At 36.2% G+C, this 18,363-nt stretch overlaps 1 protein-coding gene across 1 annotated transcript in view; it reads right to left on the bottom strand.

Moving 5' to 3' along the window:
• KATNAL1 (katanin catalytic subunit A1 like 1) overlaps positions 1-18,363 on the bottom strand; it is a 50,746-nt gene that overhangs the window by 25,590 nt on the left and 6,793 nt on the right. The window contains exons 3-4 of the mRNA XM_069467391.1: positions 2,142-2,310; positions 341-468 (exon numbers count right to left, since the gene is read on the bottom strand). Of these exons, the coding sequence (XP_069323492.1) occupies positions 341-468; positions 2,142-2,310 (297 nt within the window). The remainder of the gene's footprint in view (positions 1-340; positions 469-2,141; positions 2,311-18,363) is intronic.

Here is an 18,363-nt window from a genome sequence, read left to right as displayed (position 1 = left end):
ACTATTCTTTTAATTTTTTTACTTATGAAATTATTCTTTTATTAAGAAAATTATTCTAATTCTTACTGCATAAAAAAATCAGTGAAAACATACTGCAGTTATTAATTAGGACATGTTATTCATTTAACAACCTTTGTCAGTTATATGAACATCAAATTAACATGTAAAATGTCCTTGGCTATACTCTGACAGAGGAACTGTCCCATCAATTCTGTACTCTCATATTATGGATGAAGTCATAATCGGGAGATTAATGAATGGCAAGAAAAGACTTATTAACAAGCCAGCCTATAACTTGTTTTCTCTTCTACTTTAATTCAATAACTTAAAAGACCCTAACCAATGAATGCTTGGATTCCTGGATACAATGTCTCTCTCAAGGGCTTCTATCAGATCCTTATCATATCCAGCACCATCAAATTTTGGAATTTCGCCATCACTTGCACCATCTTGCATATTCTTCCTTCCCTGGTGACAGGTATAAAAAAAAGCGCTGGTCAATAACAGGATAATTTTAATTAACATCATTAAACTTTTTAAACAGTATAATATAATCACTTTTTAAATAATTTTTATTATTTTAAGATAGTATTTTCTTATTACTCAAATGCCATCCTCCTCTATTTAATTCATCAGAAATAGAGGGACTGGTCAACTTTGTTAAAAACTGAAAATCTACAGTCATGTGGGGGACAGTGCAGGTAAGACTAAAATGACCCCTGTTAGATCCCAACAGATTAGGAAAGGCTACCTCTGAATTGGTGGATGCAGAGGGTTTCCACCACTGCTAGAGAATATTTGGAATATTAATGTAGAGGAAGAAAGAAAATTAATTTACTTAGAACCTACTATGTGGTAGAAAATCTTACATACATTATCTCATCTCATACAACTCCACAAGGTAGATAGTTATTTTTCCTTCTTTTTACAGATGAGGAAACTAGGACTCAGAAAGGCTAAGTAACTTAATCAAGTTCACTAATAAATGTCAGGGTAGAGATTTTAACTCAGTTCTTCCTGCCTCCCTAAACTTATGCCGTTCATATCATACTGCCTGTACTTGGCTGAGTCACTTAAAGCTTACGAACAGGTTGTGTATGGCACAACAATTAGATCCTCCAAAGCATCCAAGAAAGAGGCTGCAGATAAGGAAGAGTTGGGACTCTGCAATGCATCTCACAAAGCCTTTTCCCTGTTACTTTAAGTACCTCCTTAGGATTCAGGGTTTCTTCCTAGTAAGGTCCTTAGGACACATCATAAAGTCACTTGATAAAATCATAAAGACAATGGTAAAAGGATCTTTTTAAAATGGTATTAACACCATTAAAGCAGTATGATTTACTCCAAATTCTTCATTTAATAATATGGTGCTTTTAAAAAAAGAATTATATGCTATGGTTTCTATACAGTTCTGCCAAGATTTACTCAGTTTTGAAGAGCTTTAAATGAAATGTACTCATTTGCCAAAGATAGTCCAACTACTGGAACTACTTGAGCAGGCAGAGCCAAGTATCTCCCCAGAGCTCACTCTGTTCCCCGGGATAGAGTGCCGTGGCGTCAGCCTAGCTTGCAGCAACCTCAAATTCCTGGGCTCAGGTGATCCTCCTGGCTCAGCCTCCCGAGTAGCTAGGACTACAGGCATGCACCACCATGCCCGGCTAACTTTTTTCTATATATATATTTTTTAGCTGTCCAAATCATTTCTTTCTGTTTTTAGTAGAGACAGGGTCTCGCTCTTGCTCAGGCTGGTCTCGAACTCCTGACCTCGAGTGATTCTCCCGCCTCAGCCTCCCAGAGTGCTAGGATTACAGGCGTGAGCCACTGCGCCCAGCCTGTTTTCATTTATTGTTCATTTTAATTCAGAATACTTGTTAAAATATTTTTCAAAAAATTTTAAAACTCTATTTTGAGTATTGCTATAAAGGATCCAGTTTACTAAATATTTTTAACGTGGGTATATATATTATTCTGAAGTTATTTGCACTGCAACATGGCCTTCAAAATAGAAAGAAGGCTTGGGTTTTGAATCAAGACTTTTTTAACTCTTCCACATCAAAACCTTGAAAAGCCAACAAAAATCATAATATTCACCGAAAGTCATAGGCTTCAAGTCAGTGAGTTACAAAGAAACAGTGTCTTGCCTTGTCATCTCTCCCTCTTGCTCTATAATCCTTCTCCCTACTTGCAGAAGGTTTTTCACTCTTTGATATAGGATGTGTTCGGCCTACAGGTCCCCGGGCTCCTCCTCCTGCCATTTCTTTCCTCAGAGGTCTTACTTCTCGACTGGGACGCCTGATCTGAGGTGGAGCTCTGACAAAAGAAAATAAATAAAGTTAAAATTAAAATTAACCAAAGGCAAAAGTAGTTCAATACTACTTTAGTCAGTAACACTGTTAAATCAAGAAGCCCCAAATCTCATTTTTTCACCTTTTGCCAATTTGTGGCTACAACTATTAGGTTAGTGTTTAAAAATTCTTTTCGCTAAAATGTACTGGCTAATACAATTATTAAATACATATAAATGACACATATGGTAGCAATTATTTTGTCAAAAGTAACTATCAATCACCAATAGAGGGCAACACAGACTACTCCCATCTAATCTTAATAGTGTAATGAAAAGTCAATAATTTTATTCATTACTGTCCTAAACCAAGAATAAGCAACTTTAAAAAAAAAAAAAAAAAAGCATTAAAAGCTGAAAGGACAGAAATTCAAAATATGTCTATCTTCAGTTTACTAATTTATTTATTTTTTTACAATCAAGATGATTTTCTCTGCTCTGTATTGGAAAACTCAACATTTCATTCATCAGATTACAAGTGACAGGGCTTAACAATTACTTTCTTATAAACACAGTAATTTATATGTAAAAATATTCATACTTTGCAGGTGTCTAAAATCACAGGATGGTTTCAATTACATAGGTCTCCGAATGTGATTAAGAATTTTGATAAATATATAAATGTAACTATACAAAGTAGCATATTTTGTTTTATGTCATGTGAAATATGTCTCCTTCAAATAGTCAAGTTTTCCTCAGTAAGTACTTGTCTCTTTTTGGGTCTTGGGTAAGAGACTACAACTTCGTACCTAATCTTAGTTCTTTTTTCTTGAACTGTTTCCACCTCTATTTTCCTACCTTTTCTCTCCCTATAGTTGTGCCTGTATTTGTAGCCCTTCAGATCCTATACGTGTATTCCTTTTTCATCCAGGTGCCTTATCTATTATGATCCCCCTTCTAGCCTCACACTTTTAATTCACCTAACTCATCATGGAGTTTTCATTCCTGGTATGAGAAAAGATGACATATGCATATAATTCAGTGAATCCAGCATGATAGGAAAATGGAAGAGAAGCCATGGAAGTTGCAAACTAGGGGCAGAAAAGGTTAAAATTTTGTGTTAACATGTTGCAAGTCTTATACAGCATACTCAAAATTGTTGTAATGAGACTACATCATGAAATTGGTAAAGGTAAGAAAAGCTGGTGAAAATTGTATGTCTATTACCATATACTGACATCTTAATCACTGGAGTTCAGTCCAGTTAAGTAATTATCTATTGAACACCCATTAGGTGATACACAGTCTCTACTGTGATGGCCCTAGAAGGACACAAAGATAAATAAGCAATCTTGTGAAAGAAATTCACAGGAAAGGAACTAGAAAATAGTGCATAGTAAGATGGTTGTGAGGCATTTTGAAATTCAAAATATTATTACATCATTGGTTCTAGGGTATTAGTAGTCTTTTAACCATTCTGTCAATAAAATCAAAATGTAATAAGACTAGTTAAAAAATAAAAAATTTAAAATGTTAAATTACTCTGTTTCTAGTATTTTCAACATAACCACCATTTTCTGACATAACTTTTTTTGTTGTTGTTTTGGTGAAGCTGTGGAAAGTAGTAGAGTACAACTTTACTTTTGTTTATATGTACTTGTGGATGTATAAATGTCTTTTCTGAATCAGATTAATGGGTATGGTCAAAGATAATCTCTTCCACACAGACCATGTGTCAAGTTTGCCCTTTTGTTAATGGCTATGCATGCCACTTAAATACTCTGTCCTAGTTTGGGGTCCTGCTTTTTAGACCCAACAGCCGGTCTGAAGCCTTTGCTCACAAACAGCAAGCCCATCCCTCACAGCGGCATGTCAGGCTGCTAGTCAGCTGCTGGGCTTGCCCAGTGAGACCTCATTGCTTAGGGGTGAACGACAGCAAAGCTTGAGACATTTCTTCTGCCTTCTCAGCTTGTGCTTTCCCCACCTCGGCGTGCTATTTAGTAGTCACTTAGGAGTCCTGCTGTAGTCCATTTGCACACATATCCAGCTCAGTAAAGCTGCGTTGTAGAATTATTTCAAAGCTTGTTCATAGGCTGCATTTCAAGTGTTTGCTGTTACTGACCTTGTCCTGCCACTCAATATTCTGATGGGCTCATAAATGGCCTGAATGAAACTGCTCAAGAAGCCAGATGTGCCATTTGTGGCAAGTCCCATGTCTCACAGGAAGTGTGCCTGTGTTTTGTAAGTCTACAGTTCCATCTCACTGTAGTTTGATATTACATTTGTAACAGACTCTGTCAACTTCCCAAAGGACATCCTTGATTCTGTTCCATACTTCTTTGTCCACTAGTGCATCACTGCACAATGTCATGCTTCAATTTAAGAACTCAGTGACAGCTTCCAGGCTGTGTAAATAATAAAAGTCTCAATGCTTCTTTTACTAGTCTGTTTTTAAAAAGAGACTTTAGTAAGGTTACACAGCATCACTGACCTCTGCTCTAATGGTCAAACAGACTGATACTGAACTATAGCACTTCAAAGATAAAGAATAACTGGTTTGACCTGTAGATAAAAGACAAAAATGTCTACACTGTGCTCAGTTCTTCTATTTGAGATTTCCCTATAGGAAGGGAGGAAAATATGCCTTATTTTATCACATGCAAATAATTTCCTGATTTCCTCCAAATTCCAATACTTCCTCTTTCCAAGCTATATTAAATATCAGTATTATATGTAAATGTTCTTATCAGTACTGCTTGTAATAAATACTTGAAAATAATCCAAATGTTCATCACTGATACATAAATTAGTAAATATTCACATAATGGAATACAATACAAATATGAACATGAATTACAGCTACATGCAATCACCATACGTGACTCTCAGGACAATAATGTCCAGTGAAAAGGCAAGCTGAAAGCATCCTTCTGAAGATGCCTTCATTTCACGCCATATTAAGAAATAAGGTCTAATTTACTGTTATAATTTTCTCCAATAGATAGATACAAAACTCTCCTTCTGAGGAGCTATTGTGCTCTTTCCACTTCCTCTACTTTTCTGTTTGATGATTATTTAAAATTCTTCGGTTACATCTATTTGTCGATACATTGTTAGAATTCTGGTATTATTTAGAGTAAGTAATTTGTAATAAGTACAATTTTTGCCCAAAACATAAGCCAGATTACTTAAAGTTAATTTCTGGAAAAGAAAGATAACCTAACTTAGCTATCAAACTAGTCTATATAACTTTAAAATAAATAAGAAAACACCTCTCTTTATAGCTAATAAAAATATAAGAAACATAAATTCTAAGTAGTCCACACTGACATTTTCACTATAAGGACTTAGAGTCAACAGCTGAGACTTCTGAGTCCATGAGAAATTATCTGGTGAAAAATCAGCAGGCAGAAAACAAAGTTTAAACCTATGACCCAAAATTAAACATTAATGATTATGAATTTTAATGTCTACTCATCAAATATATAACTGTTATTTTTTTCAAATCAGTAAATATTTATTGTGTACCTAATAAGTACAGAAACTATGCTAGATGTTATGGTTAGCATAAAAATACTCCAAACACTATTTCTACCTTCACAATGAAACAGAATGGTGATCTGGAGTCAGCACTAAATTTAGAATCCTAAAACCTTGGTATCTTTTTACTCCCAAGTCTACCAATTACTGATTATATGAGGATATCACTTAACATCTACAAGCCTCACATTCTTCCTTTGTAAATGTAGATAATAATACTTCATAGAATTTTTAAAGTTTATTTTTCATTGAGGTATTACATACAGTAAAATGAACATATATCAACAATAGAACTCAAAAAATTTTATAACATGTAACCACCAGGACATCAAACATAGAACATTTCCCAATATCTCAGAAAGCCCTTTCATGTCCCCTCTTAGTCAATACCAGCCCCTAAAGATAACTACTATTCTGACCTTAATATCATAAGTTAGTTTTGCCTGTCCTTAAGAGCCACATACACAAAATCCTATAGTATATACTCTATGTCTGGTTTCTTTCTTTCAATATTACCTGTAAAATTCATCTGTGTTACTGCACAAAGCATTAGCTTATCTTCTTTCATTGCTGTGTAGTATTCTATTACAGATAAAAGGCAAAAATGTCTACACTGTGCTCAGTTCTCCTATTTGAGATTTCCCTATAGGAAGGGGGAAAAATATGCAGGTACAGTTTATCTAATTCTACTGTTGATGGATATTTGGGTTGTTTCCAGTTTGAGGTTATCATTAAAGTTTCTATGAATATGAGCATTGTGATCATATAATGAAGACAAAAGCATTCATTTCTTTAAAGTACATAATAGAGTGGAATTGCTGGATCATAAGGTATATGAAAGATTAGCTTTAGTAGATACAGTTTTCCAAAGTGGTGATGCCATTTTATACTCCCAGTAACAACATATGAGAGTGCCAGTTGTTCTGTTCTAGCCATTCTGGTGGGAATGGAGTTCTACCTCATTGTGGTTTAACTCTGCCTTTCCTGAATGAGTACAGATGTTGAATATCTTCTCATATGCTTAATTTCCTTTGTAGAGAGCCTGGTCTAGTCTTTTGTCCATTTTTTAAAAATCAGACTGTCTTTGCAGTTCTTTATATATCCTAGAGGCAAGTCTTCTGTCAGACATATGCATTGCCAGTATCTTCTCCCAGTATATGGCTTGCCTATTTACTTTCTTAATGTATCTATCTTGATGAAGAGAAGGTCATAATTTTAGATGTCCAACTTAGCAATCTTTAATGCGTTAGTGTCCAGTTTAATAAATCTTTGCCCACCCCACGATCATAATGATATTCTCCCATGTTTCCTTCTAGGACCTTTATTTTATTACTTTTTATATTTCAGGTATTAATCTATTTTAAATTAATTTTTGTATGGTGTGAGGTGGGGAAGGGAGTATCATGGTTTTTTCCCACTCAAATGAGTATTAAATTGACTCAGAAGCATCTACTTATAAGACCCACCTTTCCCTACTGAACTTCAATTGGTGTCTTCTTCACAAATCAAGTGACTTCACAGAATTTAATCTTTAACGATAAGTTCCAGCTCTAAAAAGGACTTTAAAAATGTTTGTTTTCTATCAGAAGATTATAAACATATATAAGTAGGAATCTGTTCAAAATATTTATTAATTCTTTCAACAAACATCTGAACTCTTCCTGAACACAAGGCACTATGTTACACAATATAAAAGACTGTATTATTGGGTTAACTCTTCCTTCATCTAAGTAAATCAATCACATTCAGAAACATACTGATGGTCACAGGCAATCTTGATCTCAGTTGTGTTGTTATTCCCCTCAGGGGTGCTTTTTCTGAAGAAAATACTCTTTAGAGGCTTATTTTGATTTTTAAAATATTTAACTTATTAAAGTTAAAAATGCAAAAAATTCAGTTCTCCTTAAAGCTTTTTAGATTCAGCTACAAATTGTTTTTCCATGTACAGGCCTAGTAGATTTTAGAAGTCACTTTTAAGAGACTTTTGAATAGTATTTGGTCCTATTTACAAACCCAGTTACTAAAATGCCACCAACTTTTTTTCTCTATCTTTATATATTTAGTATATTTTATTTCCGTCTTAGTTCTTTCATTGCCTTACTTAATAAAGCATAATTTACACATACTTTTATAGATTTTATAATAAATTAAACTTAAAAGGTAATCTTAAATTTCTCCTAAGTATTCCAATAAAACATGTAACAGTATGTCAAAAAAAATTACAAATCTAAATTATTCCACAAGACATTTAAAGTGGAATTACATGCATATCACCCTCATTAACCATGTTTTCCTAAATATTCTAAGTACGTAAAAATAATAAACATGCACATATCCCTTAACAGAAAAATAGCATTACTATAGTTTTGATTTTCTTAGATATGTCTATTCATAATATTAAATCTTCCTGGAGTTGAAAGATGCTTAACCACTACAGAAGATGCTTATCATCCAAGTTAACCAAGTAATAGTTAACCAGAAATTTCAGCTTGTATGAGATACAGAGCTGCAGATATACTACTTTTTATACTAAATATTATCCAATCCCATTTAATATGTTGGGGGTTGCTTTCTTAGCATTCTGATATTACCCACAACCAGTTATTTCAGCTAGGACATTGGATTCTTGTCAGTGATTCTGATGGGCCATACTAAATCTTGTTTAAAGTTGCTAAGCCAGTCATTCTATCACTTCAAAGGTCGGGGAGTGGTGGTAACATTACTAATTCTTTAGTCTAATGGTAGGATTCTACCATTCCCAGGCAAGTTAATTAATTATTGGGTTTTATCTTGTTTTTCTTTGGCTCTAAAGATACACCCTCATACCTGATTAAATTAAAGAGATTCTGCACAGTCAAGGAAACAATCAATAGAGCAAGTACACAACCTACAGAATGGGAGGAAGTATTTGCATGCCACACATCTGATAAAGGGATAATAACCAGAATCCACAAAGAACTCAAGCAACTCAGCAAGAAAACATCAAACGACTCCATTAAAAAGTGGGCAAAAGACATGAACAGAAGCTTTTCAAAAGAAGATAGACTAACGGCCAATAAACATATGAAAAAATGCTCAACGTCTCTAATCATCAGGGAAATGCAAATCAAAACCACAATGAAGTATCACCTAACTCCAGTCAGAATAGCTTTCATCAAAAGTCCCAAAACAGATGCTGGCATGGATGCGGAGAGAAGAAACACTCACACACTGCTGGTGGGACTGCAAACTAGTTCAACCTCTATGGAAAGTAGTATGGAGATACCTCAAAAAACTAAGAGTAGACCTACCATTTGATCCAGCAATCCCACTACTCAGTATTCACCCAAAGGAAAAAAAGACATTTTATAAAAAAAAAAAAAAAGACACTTGTACTCGAATGTTTATAGCAGCAAAATTCACCATTGCAAAGATGTGGCTACAACCCAAGTGCCATCAATAAATGAGTGGATTAATAAAATATGGTATATGTATACCATGAAGTATTACTCAGCCATTTAAAAAAAATGGTCAACTAATACCTTTTATAACAACCTGGAAGGAACTGGACACCATTCTCCTAAGTGAAGTACTGCAAGAATGGAAAAACAAACACCACATGTACTCACTATTAAATTGGAACCAAATGATCAACACTCATGTGTACATATGGTAGTAAAATTCAATGGAAATCAAACAGGTGGGAGAGGGGAAGAAGGGATGGGTATATTCACACCTAATAGGAACAGTGCACACTATCTGGGTGATGGACACATTTATAATTTAGACTCAAACTGTACGAAAGTAATTCATGTAGCAAAATGTTTGTACCTCCATAATATTATGAAATTAAGAAAAAGATACACCTTTATCTTTTCCATTTAATTCTAAAGAACTCTGAATTTGAACAACCTAAGATATTTAATTTATTTTCTGCCTAACTCTAAAGACCTTAAAACTAAATGAACAATGGTATTCTTTCAGATTATCAAGACTACATAATCTCTACAGATAACAACATACTATCAGTCAAACTTCAGATAAAATCTCACAGGTCTCTGTCTGACTTCTGAGATTATTCTACTGATTTGTAAAACAAGGGGATACTGGTCAGGATTACCAGTGGCTCCAATCTGTAATCCCAGCGACATCCTGTCTCTACAAAAAAATATAAAAATTAGCCAAGCGTGGTGGCAGGTGTCTGTAGTCTCAGCTACTGGGTAGGCTGAGGCAGAAGGATCACTTGAGCCCAGGAGTTTGAGGTTCCAGTAAACTATGATGACAAACTGCACTCTAACCCGAGTGAGACTTTGTCTTAAAAGTAAAATAAAAACAGAATTTTTTAAAAAGGAACACTAAAGCATATGACATAGTTCCAGCATTCAAAAAGCCTATAATTTAGTTGAAAATATATACATATACATTTTATAATTATATGGGATATTCCTTCTGCCCACACATAACCTACAACTAAAGTCTTAATAAAGAAAAGTTCCCAACTATAAACAAGAGTTATCAAACACAACAAACTGGGCCGGTCCAGTACAGTGCTGTTTACAACTATTAATAATACCACAACCAGTTACAGATTTTTGTTCCTTCTCCATTCTCACTGCTTCACTTGACTAGCCTTAAAAATATATATATATATATATATATATATATATTTTTTTTTTTTTTTTTTGAGACAGAGTCTCGCTTTGTTGCCCGGGCTAGAGTGAGTGCCGTGGCGTCAGCCTAGCTCACAGCAACCTCAAACTCCTGGGTTTAAGCGATCCTACCGCCTCAGCCTCCCGGGTAGCTGGGACTACAGGCATGCGCCACCATGCCCGGCTAATTTTTTCTATATATATTTTAGTTGTCCATATAATTTCTTTCTATTTTTTTTTTTTAGTAGAGATGGGGTCTCGCTCTTGCTCAGGCTGGTCTCGAACTCCTGACCTTGAGCGATCCACCCGCCTCGGCCTCCCAGAGTGCTAGGATTACAGGCGTGAGCCACCGCGCCCGGCCAAAAATATATTTTTTAATAAAAAAAAAAAAAGACCAACAAATTGTAGGATAAGACCCTCAGTTCTATTATCATTAATAGAACTACAAAAATAATACATGGTGACTACAAAAATAAACAAACTGAAAACCTCTCCATAATAAAACATGTAAAAATATGTTGGATAACATTTAATAAATATCCTTTTATATACATGCTGATCTTACCAAAAGGCATGAGAAATACCTATTGGATTTAAAGAGAGAGAGAGAGAGAGAGAGAGAGAGAGAGAAAACTGTAAGCATATGAGCTGATGACATGGCCATCCTTTAGGGTTTTGGGGCTTCCGACATCTGGGGCTTCAGATTTAATGACCACACAGTGAGACCTGAGACAGGGTCTCAGGCTCACACAAGTCAAAGAAGTTGAACTGAGAATACTGCATAAAGCCTGGACCCTCAAAGGGCAAGAATCTCAGTAAAAGGGTAGAATTTAAAACACACGGAAGAAATAAGTACACTTGTCCACTGGGGTCTATGCTCTGTATTTGTGGAATGAAGTAAATGTCTTCCCTAGAAATAGTAGCCAAGGGCCCATCCTCAAAGGATTTGAGACTCAATTTTATACTACCCTAAGCAAAGAAATTTACCTAAAAGTGGTCCTACGCAGGTTACATCCCTGAGGCACCTGGCTGAAGCAAACACAGACCTCTCAGGAGTAACAACCCCTTTTAAACAAGCCACATGTTGGAATGACTGATTAAAACTTGTGGAAGAGACATTCTCAACTGTACCACAAACAAGATTCATCAGAAATAACAAAAAGAAAGATGACTCCCAATAACTTCTGATAATAGAACTGCCAGTTATAGACTACAAAATGAATGTTTAAAATGTTTAGTAAAGATTTAAAAAAAGAATTAAGTGAAAAATATACAAGTCTTAAGTAACATAAATAAAAATAAATCTACGCTTAGAGAACTGAGACTGTTTAATGCAAAAAACAAAAAATAAAATCTTAAAAATAATGAGAGAAAAGATACGTTACCTATAAACAAACAACAAATAGACTGATAATACAAGTCAGAAGTAATAATACTATTACTAATGTTATCTTCAAAGCATAGAGAATAACCACGAACCTAGTATTCTACACTAAACTATCATTTAAGAGTGTCAGGAAAATACAGATATTTTGAGATAAAAACTTAGTTTTCCACGAACAGAGACCTTTGGTATAAGAAATATTAATACTAAATATTCTTTAGCAAGGATGAAACTGAACTCAGAAAGAGTAACATGCAAGGAATGATAAACAAAACAATTGCTAAACACAGGAATAAATCTAAATAAGCACTTACTTACTCATTCTTTCAACAAATGTTCATTGAATGCTTACATTGTGCCAGGCCACACTCTTATTGCTCGGGGTACAGCAGTGAACAAATCAAAGGCCTTGACCTTACAGGGCTTACAATCTAGAGGAGATGATAAACAAAACGCACACACACAGAATAGTATCAGGTGGCAATAACGGCTATGAAGAAAAATAAAGCACAGAGGGGACAGAGTGGTGACAGGTGAAGGGGTAAATATTTTAAATAGTGTGGTCAGGGCAGGACTCTCTAGGTGACATCTGAACAAAGGTCTAAATGAGGCGAGGGCACTGGCCACTGCACATCAAGTGGAGTGGAAGTGAGGAGTGAGGAAGGAAAACTGCATACATTTCCTGAGCTTTTCCTATGTGCTAGGCTGTTCTTCACACTTTACTTGCATTAAATCATTTAGTTCTCACAATAACCCTATGAGGTAACTTTCATAGTGATCGCCAATTCACAGAGGAGGAAAACGAGGGACAGGGTGAATGACTTGTCCTCAAAGACACTATGTGGCAGGGCTAGGGTAAGAACCTTGTAGCCTGGTTAATTATCCAGCTCTGGGCAAAGGAAAACGGAGGCAGGAACCTTCCTCCCACTGGTCTTTGCATCCATAGTGCCCAGACATAACGGTGCTGAGTGTGTTGAGCTGAAATGACTATAGAAAGAGCAGAGGGCTGAGAACCAGGGAACAACAAGAAGAGGGGACCACAGTCAGAATAAAAAATAAGAGGAAGAAAAGCAGAATAGTATAATGTCACAGATGCCATAAGAGGGAAAAGAGAGTTTGGTTAGAAAGAATAAGAAAATGTATCCCATTATTAAATTGGGAAGATATCCGATATTTTCAAAAATTCTGTCCCAATGCTACAATGACTGGAAGGCCAGGATTTCTAGTAATTAAGAGAAAAAGGACAGTGGAAGTCAATAAATGTACACTACAGTTATACAGCAGTTTGCCACGAAAAGGGGAAATGACAGAGGCTCACGTGCAGCAAGGCAAAGATCTTCTCAGTGAAAATGTAAAAGTAACGTGTTATGCTTCATTCTGACTTACCACTATCTCGTTCCCACTCCTTAGTTTATCTCTAATGAATTACAATTTCTATCTTTCAGTTGCCTTTTCTGTAACATAAAAATAGAAATACCAAGTGTTTAGACACTTATTAAACTAAATACCTAGAATTCCAAAATAGAAATTTGAAATGAATGACTACTGAGTTCTATAAAATAAGACAAATACTCCCTAGAGAAAACTTACATAAAGGAAACAATAACATAAAACAGCCAAATAGAATGTCCTCCCACCCCAGGACACTTCAGATCAGAATTTAGACCCTGAAAAACACCTGCTCAGTCTTCATTCTCAGACAGTCTTGTTTGGTTTTTTCTCCTCCCTGAAATGATCACAAAAGAACCCGCACAAGCGCTCAGCTCTGTATCTTCCCACCTCACTGCATTCACACCCTTATAACCATCTGCCTTGGGTGACTCTGAGCCACGCACTCCCTCAACACATGCCTGAGATCTCATCACCTCTTGTCGACTCAGGGACACTGGTCCAGCAGTCGTCCACTTGGTCCATGAATCATCAGTTTTCCCCTTTCTACTGCAACATTCTCATCAGCATATAAACATCCTGTTATTCTTTCTCTCTAAAACAACAAACCTTGACTCCTTGCCTTCCCTAACTACCATTTTCTCTGTTCCCTTTTTCAGCAAGCTTCATTGGAAGAACTGTGTTATATTAATACATACTTGTTGTCTTCAGCTCCCCTCTTCCATTCTCTGAACCCACTCCAACACTGTCTACCATTCTACCAACACTGTGTCAAGGCTGCCAGTGCGCTCATGCCGCCAAATCCAATCCAGTCCTCAATCCTCACCCTATTTGACCTATATGCAGCATTTGATAAAGTAACTTAGAATCTTTAAACCTTGGGTTTTTTCTTCTAAAAAAATAGGAGTGATAATAATAGTACCTATTTTAAAATGTGGTTATGAAAATTAAAAAAGAAATAAAACTTTTTGTAAAAGCATAGTACCTAGTTCACAGCTAGGAACACAATAAATGTCAGTTATTACTGGGGTTAATCAGCCCTGCTACCTACATTCTACTCATTTTCTAAAAATAGAGTCCATCCCATACTCCAGAAACAGAATTCTGGAAGATAATATGACTCCATAATATTATGAAAATGAGTATAATCTCAACCTGCCAGTAGTATTAGGCAAATAACCTACTCTACCATATAAAGAATGACCTTAAAATTTCTTTCTTGTCTTTAGTTGCTCATGATCCTGAAATAACTATCACTAATTTCAATCTCTCTCCAAGTCTGGTTCTCACTTCTATTCAACAGCTTGGTCTAGATATGTAATTATCTGGTCAAATTTTTCTTTCATTCTTTATATCTCACTAATCACCAAATCCAGTCAATTCCACCTCAGCAATGACTCTCACATCCATCTATTAATACAAGAATATAAGCTTAAGAGGGCAAGGAACATGTCTGTTTCTGTATCCCACCATATATGGGACAGCACCAGGTACAGTGCTTGGCATATAATAGGTGCCAGCATCCTACAAAGCAATCTCATTACAATATACATTTTACAGAAGAAAAAATAAAGCATAGACAAGTGAACTTGCACAATCAGTAGTGGAACTGATAAAAACTTTGCTCTCCAGCCTTCTAATCTCAGCAAAATAACTGAGCCAGAACCTGGGTGAAATATCTGTATGAATGAGAGGGTAATTTGCTCTCTTACCAGTATTTGATTTTGGCCTTAATGTTTTCACTGCAAATTGGGATTTAAAATGCTACCACCTACTTAATCTGAGTACCCAAAGAAACACAAGGCAAGGCCGGGTGCGGTGGCTCACGCCTGTAATCCTAGCACTCTGGGAGGCCGAGGCGGGTGGATTGCTCAAGGTCAGGAGTTCGAGACCAGCCTGAGCGAGACCCCGTCTCTACTAAAAATAGAAAGACATTATATGGACAACTAAAAATCTATATAGAAAAAATTAGCTGGGCATAGTGGCGCATGCCTGTAGTCCCAGCTACTCGGGAGGCTGAGGCAGTAGGATCGCTTAAGCCAAGGAGTCTGAGGTTGCTGTGAGCTAAGCTGACGCCACGGCACTCACTCTAGCCTGGGCAACAAAGTGAGACTCTGTCTCAACAAAAAAAAAAAAAAAAAAAGAAACACAAGGCAACAACTTTAATACTAAGTCAAAAAGAATTTTCCCTTTGCTAAAAATCTACATAACAGCACTAATTCAATAAAAAAAAATCAATCTTCTGATCTATATGTACACAGAAACACATTATACCACTTCCTTAGGTTCTTGATGAAATAACATTAGAAGGCCTATGAGAGTTTTAGCACACTATGCATACCAAGCCAAATGATTAATTTCAGGCTTGTGTATCCTATTCTTACTGCCAATGCTCTTAAAAGATGTAACTTAAAAAGACCTACCACTTGGAGGCCGGGCGCGGTGGCTCACGCCTGTAATCCTAGCTCTCTGGGAGGCCGAGGTGGGCGGATCGTTTGAGCTCAGGAGTTCGAGACCAGCCTGAGCAAGAGCGAGACCCCATCTCTACTAAAAATAGAAAGCAATTATATGGACAGCTAAAAATATATATAGAAAAAATTAGCCGGGCATGGCGGTGCATGCCTGTAGTCCCAGCTACTCGGGAGGCTGAGACAGGAGGATCACTTGAGCCCAGGAGTTTGAGGTTGCTGTGAGCTAGGCTGACGCCACGGCACTCACTCTAGCCCGGGCAACAAAGTGAGACTCTGTCTCAAAAAAAAAAAAAAAAAAAAGACCTACCACTTGGAAATGTAAATTGGTACCATATAGTCATTATGGGGAACCGTATAAAGGTTCCTCAAAAAGTTAAAAATAGAACTACCTTACGAGCCAGCAATCCCACTACTGAGTATATACCCAAAGAAAATGTAATCAATATGTCAAAGAGATATCTGCACTGCCATGTTGATTTTAGCATTATTGACAATAGTCAAGATATATTAATAGAAACAAACTAAATGTCAGTTGACAGATGAACAGATAAAGAAAATGTGGTGTATGTGTGTGCACATGCACACATATATACACACACACACACACACAAAATGGAATATTATTCAACCTTAAAAAAAAGAAATCCTGCCATTTGCAACAATGTGGATGAACCTGGAGGACATTATGCTAAGTGAAATAAGCCAAATGCAAAAAGACACATACTGTATGATCTCACCTATATGAGGAATCTAAAAGAGTCAAACTCATAGAAACAGAATAGAATGGAGGTTACCAGGGGGTGGGGGAGAGGGAAATGGGGTGATGTTGGTTAGGGGGTACAAAGTTTCAGTAATGTAAGATAAGTAAGTTCTGGAGATTTAACATACAGCAAGGTGACTATAGTTAACAATAATATATACTTGAAATTTGCTAAGAGGGAAGATCTTAACTGTTCTCACCACAAAATGAAAAAGAAAAACAGAAGAAAAAATGATAAACTATGTAAGGTGATGAATATGCTAATTATTATAGTTTACTGTGGTGACTATTTCACAATGTATATCAAATCGTCAAATTGTATACCTTAAATAAATACAATTTTTAATTGTCAACTGTACTTCAATTAAGCTGAATAAAGAATAGTTTATCAAATATATGCTATGTCAAATACTGCTCCAATACAGAAAATCTTAGTTTCATGGCTACAGGTCTCACTGGAAGAGGCCAACTCATTAAAGATAATGTACTTAATAAGCCTACAAGTAAAATATTATAAAATCATTTCATCAATAAATCTTTTTTTTTTTTTTTTTTTTTGAGACAGAGTCTCACTCTGTTGCCCAGGCTAGAGTGAGTGCCGTGGCGTCAGCCTAGCTCACAGCAACCTCAAACTCCTGAGCTCAAGCGATCCTCCTGTCTCAGCCTCCCGAGTAGCTGGGACTACAGGCATGCGCCACCATGCCCGGCTAATTTTTTCTATATATATCTTTAGCTGTCCATATAATTTCTTTCTATTTTTAGTAGAGGTGGGGTCTCGCTCTTGCTCAGGCTGGTCTCGAACTCCTGAGCTCAAACGATCCGCCCACCTCGGCCTCCCAGAGTGCTAGGATTACAGGCGTGAGCCACCGCGCCCGGCCCATCAATAAATCTTTTAACTTAGGACACTAAGAACAATATGCAGCCTCCATCTCTTTGGATTTTAATTCTAATATTGCCACTACTTCCCATCATAATCCTACTTTTGTAGCTCAATTTCCTCACATTTAAGGCAATGAATCTAATCTCTTTAAAAAATTGTGCTGATTTATTCAAGCAACTGCTGGTAATTTAAAATATGGTCATGGGCCATGTGCGGTGGCTCTCACCTATAATCCCAGCAACGTGGGAGGCTGAGGTGGGAGGATCACTTGAGGCCAAGAGTTTAAAACCAGCCTGGGAAACAGTAAGACCCCATCTCTAAAAATTTTTTTAAATCAGACAGGCATGGTGGTGCACCTGTAGTCCTAGCTACTCAGGAGGCTGAGGTGGGAGGATTGTTTGAGCCTAGGAATTTGAGGCTGCAATGAGCCATGATCACATACCATTGCACTCCAGCCTAGGCAACAAAGTGAAACCTCATCTCTTAGAAAAAAACTAACAAACAAAAAAACCATAATAATGATTAAACTTAGCAGATGCATGACACAGAAGGTAAAACTTCAAGCAATGTGGCAAAACCACTGATAGAAAACCATGGTATACAGATTACCTTGGTATGCTGCAGTAGGATGAAGAAGTAGTTTTGTCTTAAAAGTTAATGAAGTGAAGTGATTTCAGTGTGATGCTCCCATAGAAAATTTTTTTAGTTATACTTAAAATATCAATATTTATTTCATTAAGCATTTTCAGTTTCTTTATTCTCCTACCACTAACAATTTAACAATATTAGGATATATAGATGTATATCAAAATATACCCACAGATACCACTGAGTATGGTGTGCAAAAGTGATATAGCAGAGTAGATAAAAGCAGACTCCTGATGTTGAGGAAACTTGGGTTTAAATTCTGGCTCTGCCACTTTCTTATTTAGATGACTTTGGAAAAATAACAAATTCCACAAGCTTCAATTTCCTCAGCTGTAAATGGGGTTCATAATAATGAATTAGCAATGACAATATGGGTACA

The sequence above is a fragment of the Eulemur rufifrons genome, chromosome 4, assembly GCF_041146395.1.
Source record: "Eulemur rufifrons isolate Redbay chromosome 4, OSU_ERuf_1, whole genome shotgun sequence".
NCBI classification, from domain to species: domain Eukaryota; kingdom Metazoa; phylum Chordata; class Mammalia; order Primates; family Lemuridae; genus Eulemur; species Eulemur rufifrons.
The sequence above is the reverse complement of the archived record's forward strand: the minus strand, read 5'-3'. Positions and strand labels throughout refer to the sequence as shown.